Genomic DNA, 25135 nt, shown 5'->3' on the forward strand with positions numbered 1-25135 from the left:
GCCCTCGTCCATGTCACGTGTAACACTGCCAATCTTCTCTTCTCTTTTGCAGTTCTACCCACAAAACTAACTTAGCATTCTTGGTGTGATAAAGCCCATCTGAATTACTATAGTTGCAATGTACTTTCCTCTGTGATTTAGACATGTTTTATTGCTCCAAACACTTTTTTTGAAAATAAATTGACAAATAAATGAAAACCTTCTAGCTGCTTATTTACTTCATGAAGAGTTCATTTTAATAGTCAGAAAATTGACTATAACATGGGATGAAATACTGTATGGAGATAGTTCAGTGACATTGTTTACATACTTCAGGTCTCATTCACCTGGATTAATTCATTTGTTCAATATGAATCCTTTATATGCATTAAAAATAATTTGACACAACTTTTCTGTCTCATCTGCATTAGACAGCTTGTAGAACATAATTTGCAGAGCACTGTGGCCAGCAGAATTTCTTAAGCAGTCTTAGCATATTTCTTTTAAAATAAAAGCCAGCCACAAACTTCACCTAAATAGTAGTCTTGTTTTTGTAATGGTTGTGAGATTGAGTTCTCTTTGCCTTTAAAACTTCAGTAAATGCCATAAGCCTGAAGGAATAATTGAGAAAGATTATTTACCTTTACCCTATTATTCTTTCTCTATTTGTATTTTTTAAAAGAAGATAGGTAGGGCTACTAAATAGTCCTTCTCAGTGCTTTCAGAAGGCATGGATAGAAAAGAAAGTAATGTAACTTTGAAAATAATGTAATTTTCCATGTTTCTACTAAGAAAAAATAACATCTCATTAGAGATCTCAGAATATCAGCGTATTTGATGATAAGTAATTGAAAGAAAATGTTACATTTTCCAGACTGGGCTTCATTATGGACAGGATGTTAACTTGTGAATGTCTGACATGTTGGACAGAGACATGTGGCACTGGACAAAGGGCTGAAATAGCTTAAATTCTTGATTCTGTTCCTGATGAAGCTTTTCTCAACTAAATACCAGACAGTTAAATACAATTTATAAGCCTTCAACCTCTATGAAAAGTGTATCCCTTCTGAAGGGATTTTACTCTTTTGGTCCATTTCTATTACACATCAGTATTTCATGGAGCAGCATGAATATTTTACACTTACCTATGGGATATATATTACCAGGGATATCAGTCTGGGAATGGAAATATTTGGGGAGTACAGGAACAATTGTATTTCATAGAAACAAGTTCTAAGTAACATAGCCAGAAATGAAGAAGACAGCTGCTAGCCCAGGAACTGGGAAGCAGCTCTTCATTTGCAAAGATCCACTGGAAATGTGTATGGTTTATTCCTCTAGGTTAGGAACCAACAAAGTTGCTGCAGAATCTCATATTCTATTGACCTTCAAAAATACTCAATTCCCATTAAAAAGTTTCAGTTTTTTAAAAGCAGGCAGGGAGGTCTATTTCAACACTATTTTAATTTTCTTGTCTCCTGGGGACAAATACACAGGTAGAAGAGAAAGGGAATCTTTCTCATTGAATTCTCAAGTAAATGAAGGAAAAAGGAAAACACTCAAGAAATTTACTCTAGGGCGTTATTTAGAGGAATATATTTCTGTTGGTGCCTTACCTAGAAGAATGTATTATCCAGAGGTCACCCAAGAGGTGTCATTGGTGAAACTGCTGTGCCACACCAACCTCAGTGTAATAAGGGCACGGTTTTTTGCTACTTTTAATCTGCTGCAGGGGTGTAGGGACATAATGAGCTTCTTTAGGAAAGAAAAAAAAGAAGAATTAACAAAATCAGATTGCCTAGAAACTATTTGTTCTTTGAAATGAACAGCTATTGTTGGTGCTGCCATAGAGATTATACTTTAAAAAGACTAATGCTTCCTCTCTGCATTGCATTTATTTTATTTTATTTTATAATCCTGTGAGAAGAAGCATTTTGAAAAATTCTATGGAATGTCATGATTCCAACGGATCTCCTTTGTTTCTGCTATTAGTTCTGTTATTAGATTAGATTTCTCCAGTCCCAAACTTCTGCAATAGCCCTTGAAAGAATATGCAGCTGCTAGTATAAAAGTCAGACATTTTCTGTGTTAGAAGATTATTCTCTGCTTTTATGAGAAGATGTGCATCTTTTAAACATTTGAAATCTGCTGCCAAGGAGAGTTCGTAGTGTGAAGATAAATAATGTCATTAAACTAAAAAAAACCCTTTAATGATTTGTGGCTATTCAGTGGGCTTAGCAATTTAAACAAACACTTCCTCAGAATAATCACCACAGTTACTCGAAGTTCTAAGCCCAACAATCATTTCAAGACAATGTGGCAGCATTCTTTTGTAAAGTGGGTCACTACTGATTTCCTGAAAGCTCAGCCCAGTAATTTTCATATTCTTTTTATTGCTGTGTCGGAGAAGAAACACAAAATGTGATTTGTGTTGTTAAAACCCTAGTGCCATATAACATTATTTCAATTTAGCAGGGACTGTCTAGGAATAAGGCATGCTTTGGAGGTCATTCTTAATTCCCTTGATTCCCAGTTGCTGTGAGCTGACAGATTTATACTTTGCCAGCCCATTGTTTTTGCCCTTTGTAATGGTGAAGGAAGAGATCAAGCAAATTGTGACTACAGAGTTTTTCTGTTCACTCCAGTTTTTATTGTTTACTGTGTCTTTTACTGCTGAGTATCAGCAAATTAAAGAGACTAGCACTTAGCTCTTGTACCTTTTTTATTTTACACATGCATAGGAAATATTTTCTTTCTAGGAAAACGCAGAATATTTGTAATTTTTAATTTTTTAATTGAAGAGATGTTTACTAAATCTTAAAGCACAGGAAAGCAGGGAAACACTCAATGCTAAAGTGAATAAGTGATGGGTGTATATGAACAATTTTACCAGTAAGTAAAACTAAATCTTTCTGCCATCCTAAACATGAAACAATTCAGCATTTATTCATTTGCATCTTAAAAAGCAGAAATAGGGAATAAAAGATTAAGATGTTAAGAAGTTAGTAAGTTAAGACAATAAAAAGAAAATAAACTTGCCTTTTTATTGCTATTATTCTAAATGCAAAAATCCTAAATTTAGGTCAAAATTTGTCAATCAAACATTAATCTAAAAATTCTCTTCCATTTGTAGCAGAGAAGGTGTACTCAGAATTATGCCACATATTAAAGATAAGATCAGAGTGCATTTTTGCTGATTCCATAGCACAGCCTGCAAGGAATGATGCACTGTAATGGATATTCCCTGCAAGGCTCAGCATATCCCTCCTCTTGGGCCCTTTTGCAATTTGATATCTCTTCTTTCCACACACACGTCCTAACTTCTAGAATCTAAAACACATTAGTGCTTAATTACAATTTTGGTTAATTTATTCTCTTGTCCACTCTGCTGTATCACTCAGAATTTATTAGGCTGATATTAAACACCAAAATTATGTTTACTCTGGCATTTCCTAAAATATAGATGCAATTGTAAGCAAAGCATTCACACTTTTGTAACTAATTGATTTGTTTGAAAGGTCAGAGATTGTTCAAAACAGGATTTTAGCAGAACTATTCAGAATTCTCCAAGTTTACTTTCCTAGAAGTCATATGCCCAAACACTGAAGCTTGTGAGAACTTGAAAATATTTTATTACTGTGATCTTTTCTGTTTCAGATTCCTAAGTGACTCATTATTCTTTGCTTGAAAATAAGTGATGCTGTTTGACAAATGTGTTTTTCTGTGAAAATGGAATCTCTAGACAGGTTTTCAGAGAGATCAGTACCTTCTTTTGATTTTTTTGCCTAAACTATAAAAATCTGAAGGCATGGTGTCACATCCCTTGTGAAGATTAATTATTAAATTTCATAAACTCCTTTCAAACTCTCACAAGGGCTTTCAGAAAGCCCTGTAATTTCAGAATGTATTCAAATAAGCTTTGATTCTATTTTTCAACCTTTGAATAGGCATGACAGTGGCAAATATTTTTGTTCAGGGTTTTCTGTTAGTGGGGTTTTGGTTGTTTTCTATTTTTCACTCTTTTTGGTTTTAATTTACCCTTTTTTGTTTATCTGTCAAAGAGTATTTCCACACTCTTTCCAAGTTTGCCCTTCACATACTGGATGGAGTCTCTCCTTATACAAATCAACAAATGATTTGGTTTTTTTTTATTTGTTAAATAACAAACATTATGTTATATTTATCTAGAACAGTACTCAGCAACAGACCTATGAGCTAGTGGCTTGAGATTACATCTTTGGATCTATATGAGCTGTAATGAGTGAAGGAAATAGTTAGATGTCCAGAAAAATATTAATGTGTACTGTTGATATGTTTAAAGGTTTGTTTCTTTATCAGATTCTTGATTTTAGTGAAGGGTAGCAAACCTGGAAAACAAATACTTTTGAGAACAATTAATTCCAAAAGGTCATCATGACAAGAAAATAAATTATGAAGAAGTTCTTGAGTTTTTATATCTGTGCTCTCATCCAAAGTGAGAGTTTATTCTGGTGGAGTTTATGCAGATTATTATCTTCAGAGACTTTGGTCAGCACTTCAGCTTGTAGGAACAAAACAGGAATTCTCATCTTCTTGGAAACAATTTGCCTTGTAAAAAAGGGCAAAGGAAAACAAGAGAGAACTATTAATCCTAAAACTGGTCCTTTCTGAGTGTTCTTCTGACTAAGGTCCTCAGATTTGGTTTTGGAGTGGTGGTGAGAGGATAACTCTTTTACGTGATCTGGCTCCTTGTCTTGCCTGTTTTGGTACTCAAACTGTGCTGAGAGCAGGATTACAAACTGAAGCCCTTTTGTTTCAGACAATATCACACAAGCATCATCTGTTGTTAGGGAGATAGTCATCCAGGGAACAGTCATCAAAGACAGCATGATGTCTCTACCAAATTCAAGCCCATAAAGACTGTTCTATTGAAAGCAGAATGGTCCCTTCCCATTTTATTTTAAGCTACACTAGCAGATGTTGTAATACATAAACCAGCTAAATTATTTCAAAACAACATTAATGAATTTAAATGAGACCTACAATCTGCTCTTCTTCAGTCCAAACTTTCAACTACTTGGATGAACAGGGACTACAACTTGAAGGATGTCATTCCTGTCATCTAAAAAAACTCCCATTGGGAATTACATATGTTCTCGAATAATGGAGAATTAGCCCTGTTGAGAAAACTGTAAACCAAATAATTCTAAACTAGCAACAGTCAGAGGAAGGACATTCTTGGCTGTAATACTGATATTTTCCACAGCGGGGAGACAAAATTATTAGCAAATTGGTGTGGATGATGAACCAGAGAAGATAATATGTAGACATCGTTGCAAAGCTGCCATTCAATGTACGGTTTAGAGGAAAAGATGCATGAAACATTCTAGCTAAGGTAAGCACAACCAAAAAAATCTTGCATATTTAATTTTGACAATATATTTTTTAATAATTCAGTAGGAAATATGTCTCTAAAGGATTACTAAATTATTACAGTAAAGTTTTTGTAGCTTATTTTCATTGAAAATATTGACATGTGCCAAAGCTTCTTATAACAGCAACAGCTTTAGGTACATGTCACAATCTCTGCTCCCTCTCTAAATACATGTTTATATTGAGAGACATGGATTTGATGGATGGACCAGTTGGTGAATAAGGATTTGACTGGATGGCGACACTCAAAGGGTTGTGGTTGGCATCTTGATGTCCAAGTGTAACCCAATGACAAGTGGCATCCTCAGGAGTCGGAACTGGGACCAACAACACATGTAGTGGGATTGAGGGCACCCTCAGCAGGTTTGTCAGCCCGTGACACCAAACTGTGTTGTGTGGTCAGTGTGCTGAAGGACAGGGACGCCATCCAGAGAAACCTCGACAGGCTCGAGGGGTGGGTCTGTGCAAACCTACTGGAGTCCAGCAAGGCCCCTGGGTCAGAGCAGCACAGATACATCCCAAGCACAGGCTGGACAGAGAATGGATTGAAAGCTTCCCTGAGGAGAAGGACTTGGGGTTGTTGCTTGTTGAGAAGCTCAACATGAGCTGTTACTGTGTGCTTGCAGCCCAGGAAGCCAACTGTCCTGGGCTGTATCAAGAAAAAGTGTTACCAGCAGGTCAGAGAAGGTGTTTCTATCTATTTTTACTTTTTAAAAGAAACAAAAACCATGACTTTGACAGCATTCTGATTTGGTCAGGTTCATACTACTACAAAATATCTTTAGTCCATGTTTATTGAAAAATATTTTCCCTCATCTACTTACAAGATGAAAATACTGTAGACCAATCAAACTAGGATTTAGTTTGTTTAGTAAAAGTCTTATTAAGCATACCCTTAAATTCAAGGTCTTTGCTCTGTTGGTTCAGATGCAGTCTTTTAAATTCAGAAACTGTTTCATAAACACTGGATATTTGAGGAGAGCTCTTTTTGTATGCATGGAGTCAGGACCTCTCAGCAAGCTAAAAATGTAATTCTCTTCTGAGGTGACTGTTTTGTCTGAAGAGAACTACTTGTTTGTGAACTATACAGACAGTTCATTGCTGCCGGATATCCCAGAATATTAATCCAGAATTACCAAATGCATTGCCCAGTTCCCTAATTTGCTTTGCTATGCAAAGCTGCACTCAGAGATTGCAGTAAGTCAGGTTAGTCAGCAAGATAAAAGGATGGCATCATGAACTTCGTAAGCAAGTTAAAGCAAAGGTTCAGTGAGTCCTAGAGACCTAAGTGATGATGTCTGTAGCTCTGCTTTCATCTCTTCTTTCTCTCCCACATCATCTCATGCTTCATTCAAGATTCCTCGTTTACAGCAAAAGCGAGTAGCATGCCCACACAGTTCGGGAAGGTAAATGTATGCTCAGTGCTGGCCCAAAGTCAGGTAGAGGCAAAAGTGGAAGTAGAACAACTCATTAGATGTTTTTCAACTGTAGAATCAAACCAGGAAAACATTAGGAGTTAAAATCTAGGGAAGATTTATGTGCCTTCAATGTGTTTGAAAGACAAATATTTAATTAAGTAAGCATAAGGATTTACCTACACTATAATCTTCATGATGGATCTGACTCGTTTTACTTTAACAAATCAATCTTTTCATCTACCTGTGACAATTGAAGTTAAATTTCTTTTGGTGGACACCTGTCAAACTGCTGTAGAGTTTCATTATTTTAAGTCCCTGTGTCTAAAATTTGAGGAGTCTGAATGGCATCTTGCATTGACTTTTACCATACCTTCTGTTTTACGCAGTGCTAATTAGCCACTTCATTTATAGTGAGGTATTATAACCTGACTTTCCTGCCTTTCACCTTCTCTTTAGAACTCTCTGCAAAGCTTCTAAGTTACCACACCACCACCTTGATCCCAGTTGTCCTGTCTTGGGAGATGCACCAGCAAAGAAAATACAACATTTAGAATTTCTTAACTAGTACAAAATGCATATACAAGATTAAGGGAACCACAAGCAGTGTGTGATGGAGCAAGACAACATTTTAAGACTCCTGTTTGACTGTGCAATGTCTGCAGCAGTGCCTCAAGCCTCCATCTGCTCCTCCTCTGATTCTGCTGTATTTGTCCCTATGCTGTTTGAGTTCTTTCTCTCAGCCTTTTTAAGTCCTATAGTTTGCTTTTTTTATGAGGAGGGGATGTCTTTGTCTTTTTCTTCAAACAAGTGGTTTTGTTAACTCTGCTTTGGGAACTGCTGTCCCCGGATCAGTTCCCTGTACTTCCAGACATAGAGTGGAGAAAATACATTTTTTTCTCGAATGTGGTAAATACTTTAATTCCCCTAGCTCCTGAGTCGTGTTTCAGATATCCAGTGTATGAGAATATACTGATATTTCTGTCAGGATAGTCCCTGAGAATATCCTTGGTACAACTCTTGTCTCAGCTTATGAAGCATGATGGAGGTCAGAGTAAGGATAGTGTTAGAAATAAAGACCCTGTTGATTCAGTAGATCAAACTGAAATTTGGAAATAGATTTTCCTCAGTGCATACACTCATCTACCTTTTATATTGGATTTTTATCAGAAGTAATGAAAAGTTCTTGTTTTTATGTGGTTTGAAAAGATTAAGCCTACAGGAGAGTGCAGTGGATTGTAAGCTTCCATGATACTTTGGTGCCGTTCTAAAGAGCCTTCATTAACTCGTGTGCAGGTACTCAATACACGGGCCTGTGCAGTGCCATGTGAGCAGGTTTGTGGAGGAATTGAGCCATGGGTTCAGGCTCCTCTACCTGACCCTGAGAGTGGCCCCACAGGAGCTGCCCAGTGCCTGGGACTGCCCTGGTGCCACAGCTGCTCCTGGCTGGGGTGTGGGACGTGGGGACCCCGCAATGGCCCAGCCCATGGGGACCTGCGGCCCTCATGGTGCCCCCAGTGAGCCTGTCAGAGCAGAAGACACTGCTTCACACAGTTGTTCAGCCTGGAGAAGAGGAGGCTTAGAGATGATCTTATTGCTCTCAACAACTTCCTGAAGGGAGGTTGTAGACAGGTGGGGGTCTACAGCTGTTCAACACCTTAGTTAAACACAGACAGTGGGATTGGGGCACTCTCAGCAGTCTCTTCCACCAGGCAGCAACAGACACAACAAGAGGACACAGTCTCAAGCTACGTCAGGGAAGGTGTAGGTTGGATATTAGGAAAAAAATTTTCACCAAAAGAACTGGAAAATACTGGAATGCTCTTCCCAGGGAGGTGGTAGACTCACCATCTCTGGATGTGTTTAAAAAAAGACTGGACATGGCACTTGGTGCTACAGCCTAGTGGAGGTGTTAGGGCACAGGTTGGACTCGATGATCTTAGAGGTCTCTTCCAACCTCATTATTCTGTGATTCTGTGATTTGTTTAATGGTTTTAAAGAAAAAAAATAAATGCAGTGCAGTAAGAGATTTAAAGATTATTTTGATGTTCCTTAGCCCTTACTGTCGTATATGTTCCTCTAGGCTTTGTGTCATAAAACTGAGAAGGAGGAAATGAGGATTTCTGTCATAATGCAAGCTGGGGTGCTCTGTTCATTATTGAAACCATAGCTTCACCCTACATTAGCTATATAATTAGCAAATTATAAAAAAAGTAAAATGAATCCTGTGGCAGCAGCTCTCTGGCCACAGAGAGCAAGACACAACTTTCCCAGGCATTGTCCTGCGGAAGACTCTGAGAAGATCAGAGAAAAAAAGAATAAACAATTCTTATCTTCACTTGCTGCACCTGTTGTTGTGAACATGTGGAATGTGTTATGGAGAGTTGTTTACCAGAGGGTGGTTTCTTAATTCACCAATAGTGATGGTGTTGAGGTTGAAGGACCAGTTGGGTCCCCCTGTATCATGACTGTCAGTAAGGGCAATGAGTTTGTAAATAAGTATAGTATAATCAAGTAATTGATCAGCCTCCTAGAATCATAGAGTCAATGCTAATTATTACTCATCTGGGGGCCTACATAATCCTGTTTCCAAAAAAAAAAAAAAAAGAAAAGGCAAGGTATTTTTGTGCAGGAAGGAGCCATTTTACTAATTGCCTGACCTGCAATAAGTAAACAATTGAGAACCCTTGATAATTCATATCTCATTAAATTGTTTTCATGAATCTGTGTGGGTGTAAGATTTAGTAGCAGTGCTAAGAATAAGTTTTCCTCTCTCTTGGTAATAGGAGTCATAAGCTCCTCATCTACCTCTGTACTCTCTGGAAAAAGTAGCTAGCATTGACAAGCCCTCAAATCAGTAGTTATGAAAGGGATATATTCTGCCATGGTCACACTGAACATGCATAGACCTAATATTTGCTTAAAAATAACATTATTTTAGGGGTTTTTGTCAGGGTAAATAGCATCTCCATTTCTCTGGCAATTGTCCTCTACTTAAGCTACTATATGTTTCAGCAAAGTTTTTTTGATATATTTTCTTTAAGTTTGCAAGAAAGACTGAAATGTGTACACATAGTTAAACTAAGGGAATTACCTTGCCTGTCCAGTTATACATACCTAAAAAAATCCCCTATCCTTGTAGAAAATTAGTTTTTAGATATTGTAGACTGAAATATCTTGAAATACTGCATATGCTTATAAGATTTCATTAAAAAAAAGTTTCAGTGACTATCTGACAGCAGATACAAAACCCAGAGTATATCAGAGAATGCTAAATGCTTATCACGACTTCTAACTTAAAAGCTGGAAATTAATTGATATGGGACCAGAGCACATTTTAAAAGTATATTTATATTACAAATTGAAGTTCATAGAGTCATTCAGTGGTTTGGGTTGGAAAGGACCTTAAAGTTAATCCAGCCTTACCTTGGGCAAGGACATTTTACACTGGCCCAGGATGCTCCAAGCCCTGTCCAACCTGGCCTGCAGCAGTTCCAGAGGTGGGCACTGACAGCTTCTCTGGGCTGAGGTGCCTCAGCACTCTTACAATGAAGCACTTCAAGTTAGTTGATTGAGACAGGATAATAGTCAAAACTCTGTCAGTATCCAATGGCTTGTATGGAATAGAGCTAAAAGCTTCTTGGTGAACAGCTAATACTTGTTCCATTAGAGCTGTGCTAAGATCCTCAATTGTTAAAACCCCAGAATTTTCTTACTACACTTGTTTTCATTAACTGTTCATTTGCACATAATTACTGACAATGCATGCACATTAAACAGAAAATAGGCTTCTGTCCTAAATGGACAAACCTCAGTAAAGAATGTCCTGACTCCTTTAGCTGGGGCTCCATTGTATGCAATGATTGCAGCTATTAGGCTTCACAAAGCAGTAAAGTGTGCACAACTGGGAGCAGGGTGTGTAAGGCAATGAATAATGGTCAATGGCTGGAGCAAGGATGTTATACCTGTATCTTCTGTTTAAATGGGATCTAATGCAGATATCTGAGGCACCTCACTCTGATTTTTTACATTCTTCTTATATTGTCTCCAGTGAGACTAAGGATGGAAGTTACTATGGAGGCATTTCAAGCATGATTGTCTCTGCCTGACACAATACCAGCAAGTAAAAACCTTTAATTTAACAGATCTTTTAATTCTGATTTCTTTCACTCTCCTAAATCACGTTTTATCATAAACCAATGACACTGATGTAATGAGTGTGTTTTCATCTCCTCTAAACCCTTGCCTTGCCTTGCCTTGCCTTGCCTTGCCTTGCCTTGCCTTGCCTTCCCTTCCCTTCCCTTCCCTTTTTATTTTTAAGCTCTACACACCATCATGAGCCACAATGCCATAGCAAATGAAGCACACGTCTTTTAGATCCACCTCAGAATTTCTCATCCCAGAATGGTGGGCGAACATCAGCAATGGCAGTATTTGTTCTAGGAATGTTATTGTCTCCAAATAATTTTGAACAGGTGAAACAAAATCAGTATTTCTACCTGTAATGACTGCACTGGCTGCTGAATGAATCCTCGTAGTACCATCATTTGTTTCAAAATGACACATTCTGGGCAGTGGCTGCTGCCAGTACTGGTGGACTGTCCATGCTTTACACTCTTGCTCTCTCTCTTAAACAACTCTTATGTTCCTTGTTTGTTTTCTTATTTTGAAGTGTTTTCCAGAATGTGTGGACTTCATATACATCCAGCTCCTATTTTCAGAGGAAGTTTTATGCAATCAAAAGTATGGAATGAAACTATTCCAGCTGTACTCAGTCATTGTGTATAAATGTTAAACATACTTTTTAAAAGATTTCTGGATCCTAAAGATAAAGGTTTTGCAATTACCCTGCTCTGTGCACATCTCAGGATGTCAACTTTATTTTAGGAAGTGTAGGCTGCCTGGTATTCAGCTTCTAATTTACTGTCATCGATAGATCCTTTCCTACGGAACCAATACCTGGGCAGCTGTTATTCATCCTCCCTGCATTTGGTTGATTAGATCTTCTTAATTTGTCAATTTACATTTGTTTCTCTGGAGTTTTTTGCCTTTTTTTTTTTTTTAATATGATTTCTGTAGTCTGTCAGCATAATTTTCAATGCTGTCACTGACTTCAAACAGTTATGCAAATCATTGCACTTTGTTTAATCTGGAAATGTAACAATCAAAATATTTTTCCCATCATGTAAACCATTATTAAATAATGCTGAGCTAACAGCAGGAAGTGTAGAAGTCCATTTGGTATCTGGCCTTCCAGAGAATCATCCTTGGTCATCCTGATGAAAAAATGGGAGACTTTTATTACAGAATTGATTTTGGAAGCTCTAGTTCACAATTCTTTATGAGAATAATCTCCTTTAACTAAATGTAAAAAGAAAATAAAAAAAAAAAAAAGATAAAGTAATGCAACCCCATAAACTTTTACTTCTGGTTTACTTAATACCTCTTATAGCTCTTATTAATCTCCTGGTGTTATAATCAATGAAGAGTGAATAAGATTTGTGTGTGCGGTATGAAATTCACTGCCTGTGAAATAAATTTACCTTGCATCTGCATCCCCTTCTAATCCCTCAATCGATGTGTGAGCACAACAGCCCCAAGCTACTGGGAGGCAGGAACAGAGAGGTGACTGTCACTTCCTGTGGGTCAGGAGTAATCCAAAAAAATACTGTGTTCCCAGCTCATTTACAGAGGCTGGGCTGGCTGCTATTGGAGAGGGAGTGAGCATGTTCTTTTTCAGAGTGCCTGTGAGGAGCATGTACTAGAATCCAAACCCTGTGTAAATAATATAAGCATCAACTGTTGTTGCACGTATCTTTAGAATGTACCGAGAATTTATTTTAGACATCATTTCTCAAGGAAGTAAAACCTCAGCAGTGTTATTGTAAGATAGATTTTGTATTTATGATTTATTGGCATAATAGTAGTCAGTCAATAGCATAGATTCATGGGCAAATACACTTATGCTAAGTTTTGAATTCTGCAGAAACTAGATGCATTTCTGGTGAGCTTTTAAAGCTTCCTGGGGGCTTTCACAATAGCAGCTGATAAAATTTTATGGAATGCTCCACTTTTATGATTAGAGCATGATGGGAATCATTCTACCCAGTACAACAGGGCAGAAATTAACAGAATAGTTTTGAATGAGCTACCCATAAACATTTGCTGCATTTATTTTACAAGTTAACATTTTGCTCATCGCAAACTGTTCCTCTAAAAGCACACAATGTGTGTGTATGTATTATGGAAGTACAGCACATGCCCAGGAAACGGAGGCATTATTTTGTAAGTCTTCTTGATTTGAAGGAGTTGAACTCACATGTCCCAAATGCCTCATCCAATTATTTTGATGACAGCAATCTCTATAATTTCTGGAGAAAACAAGGTGCTGTGCAGCTGTGCATGCTAAATCCAGGGGCCTGGAAAAAGAAGCAAAAGGAGACAAGTTCTGGCTTAATAGTTTTAACACCTCCATAGAAAAGAAAGAGTCCCAGGGTTATTGTATTTTCTCCTGTTATTTCTGATGTTCATTTCATCCATTTTAAGACAGAAGGTTTTGAATTAGTGGCTTGGAATCCCAAGCCTGATCTACCACAGGTAAGACCAGAGTGATTCTCAGTCCATGTGTATTTGAAATTCCAGTTTTGAAAGGCTACATAAATATTTGTCATGGTGGGAGAAAATATTACTGTTTTCCAGAGAAGTTATTTTTGAGAAGGTTTTTTTATTTTTAATCATTATTCTCAAATCAAGATTTTGAAGAATGTCTTATAATATCTCTCAGCTGTGAAAATTGCTAGCAGCATGCTAAATATACTGCAACTTAGTTTGTGACCTGATACTTGTGATACTTAGCTTGTGACCTGAATATATGTAAATCTTAACTTGATTTATATGTTCCACTTATATAGTCTGAAATTTTAATTTTGGAACAGCTATTGTTAATTATCAGGATGTTGTGGCATTAAGGTCAGATATTATGTATTTAATGAGTTCTTATTAGTAATACATAATTGGTAAACTGGAAGCTCTGCCTCTTCTGAAACCATCTAAGAGCTTCCTCTTAGTGTCAAACCATAAAATGCAGCTATTAATAAACAGTACTCTTCAGCAGCTTAAAACTGTAAATGTCTGTGAGGAAGTTAAATGCAGTAGTTTTTTAGACCAGCCACACTGCTTTGTGACCTTGGATCTCAGTACAGGCTGAGATTGAAGCTGAAGGTAAGCAATAGTCATAGATCTGCTACTTTCCACTGAAGCAGTGAAAGCTTCTCCTATGTTGGGATTATTAGGTAGCTGGTTGGTGCTAGGGCAGTGAAATAGCAAGCAGAGTTTGGCTAGGAATTAAAGGCATTAAGATATGCTTATCAAAAACCAGCTAAACAAAGCAACGAGATCACCACTAGAAATGAAGCAGGGCTAAGGAAAGGCATCCCAGATGGAAAGAAGAGTCTGGGCAGTTTCAAAGTTACCTCGTTCAGTGCAGCTAAATGCTCTACAATTTTAACAGGAGAAGTTTTGGTCCTATTTGCAATCCTTTCTTCTTTTTTACACTTCTACTCTTCTTCATAGTAATAGATCAGGACTCATGAAATTGTGATGTGATTGCCAGTACTGCAGGAAAGCTGATTTACATTGATAGGGTGCAGAACAGAGCAGAAAGAGCTGCTCTGCTGTACCCACCACTGGTATAGTTGCCTATCATCAATGCTTGAATTATGTACAAACCAATTAAATGGTGAGAATATTTGGAGAAATTGCTCTGCTTTAAATTATGGTACACAAGATGTATCAAATTGGTAAAGCTGCCTTATCCTTTGTATGCATATATCTCTTCAGGTCCTTGTTCATATTCAAATGGCACATTCATCATTTGGACTCTTGTCTTCGGCAGGCAGTAACTTTCCTGTGAAATGTCACTCACATACTGAATTGTTGCTACTCAAATGTTTTTATATGTGATCTTGCTTATAGTCTGCTAAATCTTAAAAGAATTATATCATAGATGATTGATAAAATAGTGAAATTTTAAAGTGTTTTATCATTGTTTCTATAAACACAAAACTGCTTTCAATCTCTGCATTTTCAAGGGGAACAGCAACTTTTCTCAAGTTATTTATAGTGTTAAAATGTAAGAAATTTTCTCCCCTTTGAAATGACCAGGTCTGAGACAGACATTGGTGGATAGTTTTTCTGGATTTCAGACCCTTTTGAGGAGCAAGCTGTCAGGGTGTGGTGAAGGTGGACTGTCCAGCCCCAAGAGTGACACTGGGGTAGCCTGTGCCCTCACCCATGGGGTGCAGTTTCACGCTCTTTGAACATTGTGGGGTGGTTATGGGGTCTGTCACATGGCATGGCATGCTGAGCCATGGCCAGGGGCTCTGGCCTGGAGCAGATGACATGAGAGAGGGCTGGGGGTAGCACATGTGTGAGGAATCCATGCTGAGATGGCCTGCCTCGAGTGCTGGCAGCATCCAGGTGGGGCCAGAGGTGGAGCTGAGCCCAGCAGCCCTGCAGGGTCACCGAGGCAGGGACTGACATCCCTGAATGAGCTTGTCCCTGGCCCAGCCGGGGAGGGCTCAGGGTAGGCCGGGCAGGGACACCCAGGCCCACTGCTGATCCCAGGACCTGACAGCAGGTTGTCAAAATCTGGTTTGAAGAAGTGTAAAGGGCTTGTCAGTTAGTCTATGAGAGAGAGGGGATAAATGAAACACTTGTTTCTCCCTTTTCACAGCTCTAAAGTGCACAGGGAGCTCACATAGTATGAAGTGTAATGTAAAATTACACAACTTCCATAACATCTCAAATGGCAGGATAGGGCAAGCATTAAATTAGAAACAGGTCATGTGTCAGGCTCTCAGATTACCTTGTGGTAGCAAAAATGTGTTTCAAGTATCAGCTGTGGAAAACCATTGATGTTGGTGTGATGTAAACTGATAACCTGAGTGATGGTAAGGGTGGGGGGTTATTATTTTGTATATAAACATTCTGTCAGAATATCCACAGTGGAGCTTCATCCTCCACATCCTTCTGTCCTTCATCTTGAGGGATAATATCTTTCTCATTAGTAACTCAGATGGATACTGGTAGATACTGATGCCTTAAGTTGTAGCTTTCATATTTTCTAGATTCTGTACTGCATTAGTGTGCAACCCGGAGCTTCATATAAAGTTTAGTAAGTTCTCTTCACAGTTTAGTCAGACAAAACAATCCTTTTCCAGCCTGAAAACCAAGGAAACCATTGTAGCTTTGAGCCCAAAAAACTGTAAACAATGGAGAATTGAAGAGAGCAATCTGGAAGGATGAGACATCATAACCTGAAGCTGTAATTGGACAATTAACCCCAACATGTAACTGGACCAAAACTTACAAAAGTATGAAAGCTTGTGACATGGAGTCCATCTTGGGCGGAACCATGGCCAGGCTCTTGTACTGCCCAAGGTTTATCCTTTGAAAACCTTTTTAAAATATACCCACTTTAATCCTTTAACACTGTCTTGCCTCTGTTCTAGGTAACCTCTTTAGGCATCAATACTATTCAGGGAATTCTTGGAAATAAATAATTCTTTTAATGTTTATTGATAAGCCAAATGCTTAAAAACTTCTGTTACTGTCTGGAAAAGAACTTGCTTATTTTATCAAGCAACTATTGAGAAAATTTTTTGAAGACTGAACTTTTTCAAAAATGCTTTTATCATAACATAAGCTCAAAATTAGAGTTAATTTAAGTTACATCTTGCAGATTTATTTTTCAAACATATTATGTTGTTATATAACTGCTACTATTAATAAATTAGAAAATGCAAGAAAACTACTTACATAGGAAACTAGAGAATCCAGCTGTTCTGCCATGATTTTGCTGCAAATGGCTAGTCTTTGAGAACTTGCCATAAAAAGGAGTTTAAATTCCACAAACCCATAGGGTGAATACACTTAGATTGGAAAAGGGGTAATATAGCCTCAATTTTTAAAAAGGGAAATAGAGAAGGCCTCAGAAACTATAGGGTGGTCATTCTTACCGTGGTGCCTGGCAAGATCATGGAGCAGATCCACCTGGAGTCTGTGCTAAGGCACATGGAAAATAAGGAGGTGATTGCTGACAGCCAACATGGCTTCACTAAGGGCAAATCGTGCCTAACAAATTTGAGAGTCTTCTGTGTCAGGTTTACAGAGGTGTTGGATGGGGGAAGAGCAGTTGATGTCCTCTACCTGGAGCTGTGCAAAGCATTTGACACATGATGTCCTTGTCTGTAAAGTGGAGAGATATTAATTTGATGGGTGGGTCAGTCAGTGGATAAAGAATTGTCTGCATGGTCTCACTGAAAGAGCTGTGGTCAGTGGCTTGATGTCCAAGTGGGGACCAGTGACAGGTGTCATTCCTTGGGGGGGTGGTACTGGGACCAACATTGTTTAACATCTTCATCGGTGACATGGACATGTCAGCAAGTTTAAGGTCCCTTCCAACTCAAACCATTGTGTGATTTTATGTTTCTGTTATTCTACTGCTACTGTAAATATTTCAGGAGCTCATTTAGGTGCCTGAAAACACAAACATAATTATCCAACAAAATTTTACTTGCAGTATTGAAACCTTGTCAGTTTAGGCAGAGGTGGAATTTCATCTCTATACAAGAACAAGGCCACTAACCCTCAAAAGGTGAAGATACAGAGTGGTCAAGGAACCAACGCAAGAGCAGATAAGTGGTGTTAGATATCTTGCATCCCAAAATGATGCCATAAGTTGAGTGATGGTCACCAATGCACACAGATTTGAAAGGAAGGCCTTTTTCTTTATTTGGAAGGGCAGCATTTCAAAATCACATGGATATCTTTGAATTTTTCATCTTTATCTGACTTTATGTATTTAAGACTATAAAAAGGGATAGCTCTTTTGTTTATTATCTTCTACATCTCTCTTTAGAAGTTATGTAACACAGCAATCATCTTCCAAGTATCTTTGTTTAAACATTGCTGTTGAGCTAAACTTTTTGATTATTGCCTGTCAGGTTGCTGCCAGGTTGTTGTAATGTTTTTTCTTTGCTGTCCAGAAAAAGAAATTGTGGTTTCAGACTTTTCATTGATCCATTGACCTAATTTGCATCATGAGAACACATTTCTTATATATCCTACTAGATATGTTGGAAACATCAAGTATGTTAGTCTAGTTTGGTTATATTTTTTGTTGAAAAAAACCTTTCCTTAGTTTCAGATTCTTATTTCTTTATGATCATGAGTTGTGAACTATTACCTACTTCTAATAACAATCCAAGATTGTTTTAAACTTAGACTGATGTCTTTTTTATCTCAAGTTAAGGCTCCTAGAAATGAACAGAGACTTCTCTCCATCCTTTGTTCCCTTACCCTGATAGTAAATTACTCACTGCATCACTATCCAAGGATTTTCTTTCTTGCTCTGTTTGCATCAGTACTTCTGACTGACTGAGCCACCTTGGTGAATTATCTGGGACTCTCAAGGGTGCCCTGCTGACCTGGATCCCACAGGGTCCCATCCTATGAGACCATTGGAAAGAGACCATCATCTCTCTTTTGAATGTCTTTGCTGAATCTGTGCTTCCTCTTCTTAGCCCCTGCGGTTCCCCAAAATATGTATTGTATAGTTTTCAGCTATGTGACTATTTCAGTCTGTGGTTCAGAAGGACAAGATGTCCAACTGTTTCTTCAGAAGAAGTTCCTCAAGCAAATGACATGTTAAATTTCAGGTATCTGCAATCTGCTACAATTTATTTGTCTCATAATGGAAAAAGCACAATCCAGAAATCTTTTTCATTACATAGTACAGAAAAAAGAACTTAGTGAAATATTTAGGAACACGTTAAGCAATCTAAACAGTATGCAAAAGATGAATGTTTGCTAGTCCATGTTCTGTTCAAATACTATTGTTGACATTACTTTTTTCCATAAGGCTAAGAAAATAAATATTCAGTCCATATCAGGATTCTTTTTCATTGTAGAATAATTTTAAATTCTTTTATTTATTTAAGTGATGCATGTTTCTTAATGGAAACTTTTGGGAAAAGTAGATTATATTTTCATATACAGAGATACATGGAATAATCCTAAATTTCTCCAGATAGATTGCCTAGTTTACCATACCTTGTATGATGGATGGAGTCAATAAAAAGTATCTTTAAAGGAAGACAATAAAGACTACCAGGTTTAATAGGGAAAGTCATAACGCTGTTGGTTGGAAACCTCTCCAAAGGCTCCATTGAGTTTCTGTTCACAATGTGCCCTGCAGGACAGGTGGCATATTGGCTTTTACTTGTGTCAGTTTAAAATACTGTCACAATTCCTTCAACCCTTTCTCCTTGCTTAAACTTCTTCTTTCTTTTTCTTTTTTTTTTTTTTTTTTTTTTTTTTTTTTTTTTTTTTTTTTTTTGTCATCTACCACAACATGCTTGAACTTAGGAATGCTGCTTAGCATGGACGAACAGGGATGATTTGGAAAGCAAATACAGTAGTTATTTGCTTCCTGTTGCTTTTGACTGGTTTTTCATGAGTTCTTCATAATTTGATTGCTAAATCCTTTTGTTCATTGGGGCTCTGGAAAGGACTAATTTTATGGAGTTTTGTATTTGAAACAGGTATATTTTTTTTTAGCTACCATTTTAAGAATTGCTAGGGTTGTCTTACTGTTTTAGGTCAGCTCATGACAATGAATTGACACGTTTATAAAATCACATTGATTCTCATTTTAGTTTTTCCTTGCATTTTAGGAATTTAAAGCTTTTCTTTTCGTCCCCAAGATGTTTGAATTGTGTTCTGGACATATCAAGCTGTCCTTTACACCTTGTGAGATCTAATATCATTCTTTTCAGGTGTTTGTAAAGAACTACCACATAAAAAGAGAATATTACTGAGCAGGCATTTTTGTCATTACTGCTGATCAGTCATGAAATATCTTGAAGATATCAGAGGATGTTGCAATAATCTTTTGCTTTTTTCTTTTTCTTTGAAGGGCATATGATGGAGAAAGATAATGCAGCAGTCTTTAACATGTATAAAAAAACATTCTTCAAAGTTAGAATAGCAGTATGGGAAGAAAAATTATTTTCAACTAATTAGTCAACAAACATCAGCTAGCAGTTATAGGCTAACTGAGAATCATCCCCTTAAAGTTATTCTAAGGGACTGAGCCCGACAATTTCTTTCTTCAGTTAAATTTGATTCAAGTGGTGGGAAAGGCCCATAGTAAGTACAGTAAGGAAATAAAATTTTTCTACTTTCCTGCCTTATCAGGAACTGCCTTACTATAGTTAATTTAATGTCTGCTGAGCTGTTTTGGGAAGGATGTGTCTATGTGTATGCATTTTCCTCACAGTGAGTATTTATGACAATTGAAGAGAAAAAGCATTCTTGGCATTTCCCCAAAGAATGTTAGTCTTGATATACAGCTATATTTCTATTTCTGTCTCAACTGGAAAATTAGATACTTTCGGATGCAAATGCTGTGCTATGGCATTCTTGTGTCAAGCAGTGACACCTTCTACAGAAAAGAATTTTTTTAAAAAAGTTATTCATATGCCCAGCTAAAATTTGTGTGCAATATATTTCTGCAGAAATATTTAACATTTTTTCAGTGCTTTGGTTCACACAAGAATACAACCCCCTACTGAAAATCTGAAGTTGTAAATACTGCTTAAAGATGAAAAAACATTTCATCTATGGTATTGTATAAAGAAAAGGCAGCCAAAAGTCCCTGGTTCTAAAAGACTTTCTTAGTCTACTATTCACCCTTGGAGTGTAGCAGTCTTATACTCAAAGGGTATGTAAAACATGTTAAAATAGATTCAGCTTAAAAAACAGCAATTAAGTTTATAACTACCATACATTGTCTTGGCTTTTTAGTGGAAGTAACTGAAAATCAGAAAAAAGAACAACCATAAAAATTAGTTTTGTGCATGTATATGTAAACTGTCTCACTATTGCTTAAAGAAACAGCAGACTTGTTCTGCTTGTTAAAATCAGAATTTCTTAATGATTTTTTAAAAAAAAGAAATAAATTCCAGCTAAGCAACTAGTAAAATAGTCTCTTTCTTAAAAAATTCCTTGCTGAAAGAAGGCTATTTCCAATGCATGAGATATCACACTCCACTTAGTGTTAAGAATTTGACTTTTCAGAATTATGCCTTTTATTTTGTTTTCTTTTTTAAAAGCTACCTGAATATGTTAGTGTCTAGGCCTCGGGCATACTCATTGCAGGAGTGAAGGCATTTCCTGTTGGCTTTGTTGACTTGTTGTGAGATTCCCCTTGGGATGTTCCATTTATATTTTCTTCTGACTTGCTGATTTTGTTTTCACAACCAATTTCACAAGGGTGACATTTTCTAGAATAGTCAATTTCTGAGGCATTCACCCGGAACAAGGGACAAGAGATGTTAAATATCTGTTTTGAATCACTCATCTGAATAACCTGAGGCACATTTCCCAGCCGCTCAGACAACTTCCAGAGCTGTGAGGCACCAGCTCCAGCAAACTGATCTTTACTTCTTTGCATTTTCTTTGGTTGAGCATTTGGTTTTTAAAATGTAGAGAGGACCAGAAATAGTTCTCCTCCTTCACGAAAGGGAGTGTAAACAGAAGAGAAGGGTTGGAAGGCTCCGGGGAGAGCCTATGCAAGATCTGATGTGTTGCTTATATTGCTGTAAGGAGGCAGTGGCTGCTGTTGGGAGTCATCCCTCCCTTTTTTTTCCCTTTGGCAGTAAGTTCTTTCTGGTATTTCCAAAGACAGCAGCAGACTTTACTTTCTAGGGATTTATCACAAGTCATGTAGGCAGCAGCCAGTTTAGCTTATGCCTTTAAGTCAGACCTGAATCTCTGAGAATAAGTGCACATGAGAATGTCTTCCATGGTGATATGTTTAAAATGCAATTCCTGCTGTATTATTATAATAATATTCCCCTTATTGGCTTGACAACCTATATTAGTGATATATGCATGGACCAAGAAAAGATTTTCACTTACTGAACAGTTTCTTATTGGTATTATTGTATTTACTGAGACTTGCTTTGATAGCATCAATCTTTATAGCCGCTCCATGGCTTCCCTACACAAAGATCTATAAATACAAATAAATGCATGCATACACATACATATGCAAATATATGTATATATTTGCATTTATTCACAGTGATCAGCAATATTATCTTTTGATGTGTGGTCAAAAAGGATGTCTTTGGATATGCTTTCACAGTCAGAACCTATTTACTGGATTTGTAATTGCGTAGTAAGATCCTGTGGATCTTTGGGCAATATTTATTAGGCTCACACAGAGCAAGGAGCTGACTCTTGCTAGTTCCCTGGAGGCTGAAGATATCAGCTTCAGGATTTCCTGCGGCATCAGTTAGTGCAGTGACTGAGAAATGAGATTTTGATTTCAGAAAGCTTGACTAAGGTCTGCAGTAAAATGTGGCATAACACATTTTGGTATCTACTCACTGTGCTCCTGGAAAATTAACCTTTATTGCTAGCTTCTAAATTTCTGAAGATCTCTGTTATTTATAACTGCCAGTGGTCATGCTACTTTGTTAAATTTTGAAGTTAACTAAAAATGTTAGTATTACACATACTTTACCTCCTAGCAATCCCATATTTCACATTTAATTTCTAATTTGCCTAAATTTTCTGAAGTAGCGTGTGAATGTAGGTGAGTCTTTCATTATTCTAGAATGCTGAAGCTCGTTAAAGACCATGAAAGAACAAACATTTGTGTATTTGTCTGAGTACAAGTATTGTTGTAAAAAATAAGATATACAAACTTGTCAAAATATATTATCTCACTTCCTCATCTTTATTTAATACATAGTAATGAATGTAGTAGATTTGTGCTTAGTTTTGAAATGTCATGACATGTAAAGCTTTAATATGAATTATATATAAAGTCATAATTTTTTAAGCAATTCTTCCCATAATGTCCTTTTTTATACCCCTGATATTTCTTATTTCTAACCTGTTCTCTTCTAAGATGAAGATATTTTAAGATACTGTTTTCAAAAAATGTCTTGGGTACTCAGTAACCTGATTATCAATGGAAGTGCAAAAGATTCACAGTCTCTTTAGAAATCAAAACTTGTACTATGTGGCCCCTTCTGAGAATTTTTTTCAGTTGCTGTCCAGTGCTATGATTAATGGAGGTGAATATCAAAACCACATTGGTTTAGTCTGGGTCTTAGTTATAATATTAAAGAACCATTGATCCCAGCCCTTTCTCGTCCCCATTAGACAAGATTTTTTTTTGTGTAAGCTACTCTAATGAATATAGATAGCATAGATAGGCTGCTGTCTAGCTTGAATAGGCAGATTTGTCCTCCTTTCCTCTTTCAACACACTGAAATACAAGATATTAGCCCTATCAACTTATCCTGAAGAAAACTGATAATCATCATGAGTAGATGACATTAATTCCTCTCACTTATATGAGGAATTAACAAAATGTTTAGTCCCTGCTTACACCAGCAGTTCACAGCACTTAATACCCAGAGTAAATAAATAGAAATGCAAATCTTGTATTCACGTGTTGGAGGTGAAGGCTAAAGCACAGTCTGTGCTCTGCTTATCTCCATTCTAATTAACATTCACTTCTGATTTAGTGCAGTGAATATGTTAGTTTGAACTTGCATGGAAACTTGCTCACCTAAAAGGAAGTTGCAAATGTCTATGCTTTGATGTTCTCTTATTTCCCCCCTTTCTCTGTTCCCAAGAAGATGATCATATTTTTTTTTAAATCAAATGTTCATTTTATTGTGAATCTTCTGCTCAATTTGTGATATTAATAAATGAGACCAAAAGTAATGAAGAAGGGCATTATTTTCTTTTTCATGTTGATGGGTGGAAAAGGTTGTATGATAAACAGAAATAAATAGATGTTTCAGGAGGTCTGTTATAAAGTTTTAGCAGGGACCCCATGGATTTTCAATATGTAGACAAAGTTGTAGCTGAAGTTCCAAGGTTAAATGTAGTGTGTGCATGTGTTTGCTTTATAATGATTTTGGTTTGCATACTTTTTAAAAGAAAGAATAAAACATTTTTAGTGCTTTAAATTGCTCACAAAAACAGTATTTAGCTGTTCCACAATGTCACTATTATGATTATTTACTTCAAGGTTGTTTCAGCACCAGTGTACAACCAGTGTTTCTTTCTATTTTTTTTTGGTACTCCAGGAAGCAGCCACGGAAAGACAGAAGATGAAAGCTCCTATTCCCAACTTGATTCTCTTGTATGCTACTCTGACTCAGAGCCTGAAGGTTGTAACCAAAAGGGGATCAGGTAAGTAAATCTTTATCTCTGTGGTTACAGTGTGGCTTGGAAAGAGGCGCTTAATGTTTGCAAGCATACACCAGGATGTTGTTTTGATGGTTTGGAATACAGTTAAGAGGATTTCAAATTCTGCAGCAAGAAGAGTTGGCAGCTTCTATATGTTTTTTCACTTTTGTTTTATGTGGACTTAATGAAAAAAATCAGATGTGTAATGTGAAATGAATAGAACCTTTCACCTGCTGAAGGAAAGTTATTCCTAGAACTTTTTAACTTAATTAAAAGACTACATTGCAGTCAGTGTTGTTGGGTTACCAGATTTATCTGTTTTACTATATACTTTGGAAAACTAAGATCATAGAATTTGGATTTAACAACAACAAATAGACAAAACACATTAAATTTAATAACCATGAAAAGTGAACTGCAAAATGTGGTTTTGAAAGGGATACCTAATACGTGGTTGAAAAGTCTAATTCAGCAAAGAGAAATAGTCGGTATTCAGGAGTTGGGTAGTTTTGGATTAATTTTTTCCTCTGTCACCCTGAAATTCTAATTTTACTCTATTTGGCTTTTCACTGGGTAATGAAAATATAGAATTCTACTTCTGCAACCTATCTTGTTATACTGCACTAAAGAAAATGAAATCCTTAATGAAAGCCTTAATTCCTTGTTGGTGGATTAATGAAAGTCTTAATCCCATGTTGATTGAATTAGTTAATTGGGTTTGTTGTTAGTTGTAAGTTTCCTGTTGGCATTGGAGTGTTTTGGGTAGCTTTTGTTGTGCTTTTCCAGAAGTCTGTCTCTGATTTATTTTTGTCTTCTGGTTGGTAGTAGTTGTAAACTGGTGCTTGGGGAGAACACAGCTCTTTATACATTTTTGGCAACATCTTAAATTATACCTTGCCTTTTCAATGGATTATATTTGTAACAGCAGAATGAAATAGATTATGTCTCCAATATTTTAGTAGCTGGAAATATTGACATAGGAAAGGCAAACATGTAGTACTACTACAAAGTAAGGTATTCCTTAATGAAAACTTGAGAATAAAGTA

At 36.9% G+C, this 25135-nt stretch overlaps 1 protein-coding gene across 3 annotated transcripts in view; it reads left to right on the forward strand.

Annotated features, from left to right (window-relative positions):
• Positions 1-25135, forward strand: part of IL1RAPL1 (interleukin 1 receptor accessory protein like 1) — a 670406-nt gene that overhangs the window by 61161 nt on the left and 584110 nt on the right. For 2 of the 3 annotated variants that reach the window (XM_058043156.1, XM_058043167.1), the window contains exon 2: positions 23987-24092. In XM_058043156.1, the coding sequence (XP_057899139.1) occupies positions 24011-24092 (82 nt within the window). In that variant the 5' untranslated portion in view covers positions 23987-24010. Of the gene's footprint in view, positions 1-23986; positions 24093-25135 lie in introns of those variants that run through there. The other variant, XM_058043178.1, reaches the window with a different exon arrangement.

Source organism: Melospiza georgiana, chromosome 2 (genome assembly GCF_028018845.1).
Source record: "Melospiza georgiana isolate bMelGeo1 chromosome 2, bMelGeo1.pri, whole genome shotgun sequence".
Taxonomy (NCBI): domain Eukaryota; kingdom Metazoa; phylum Chordata; class Aves; order Passeriformes; family Passerellidae; genus Melospiza; species Melospiza georgiana.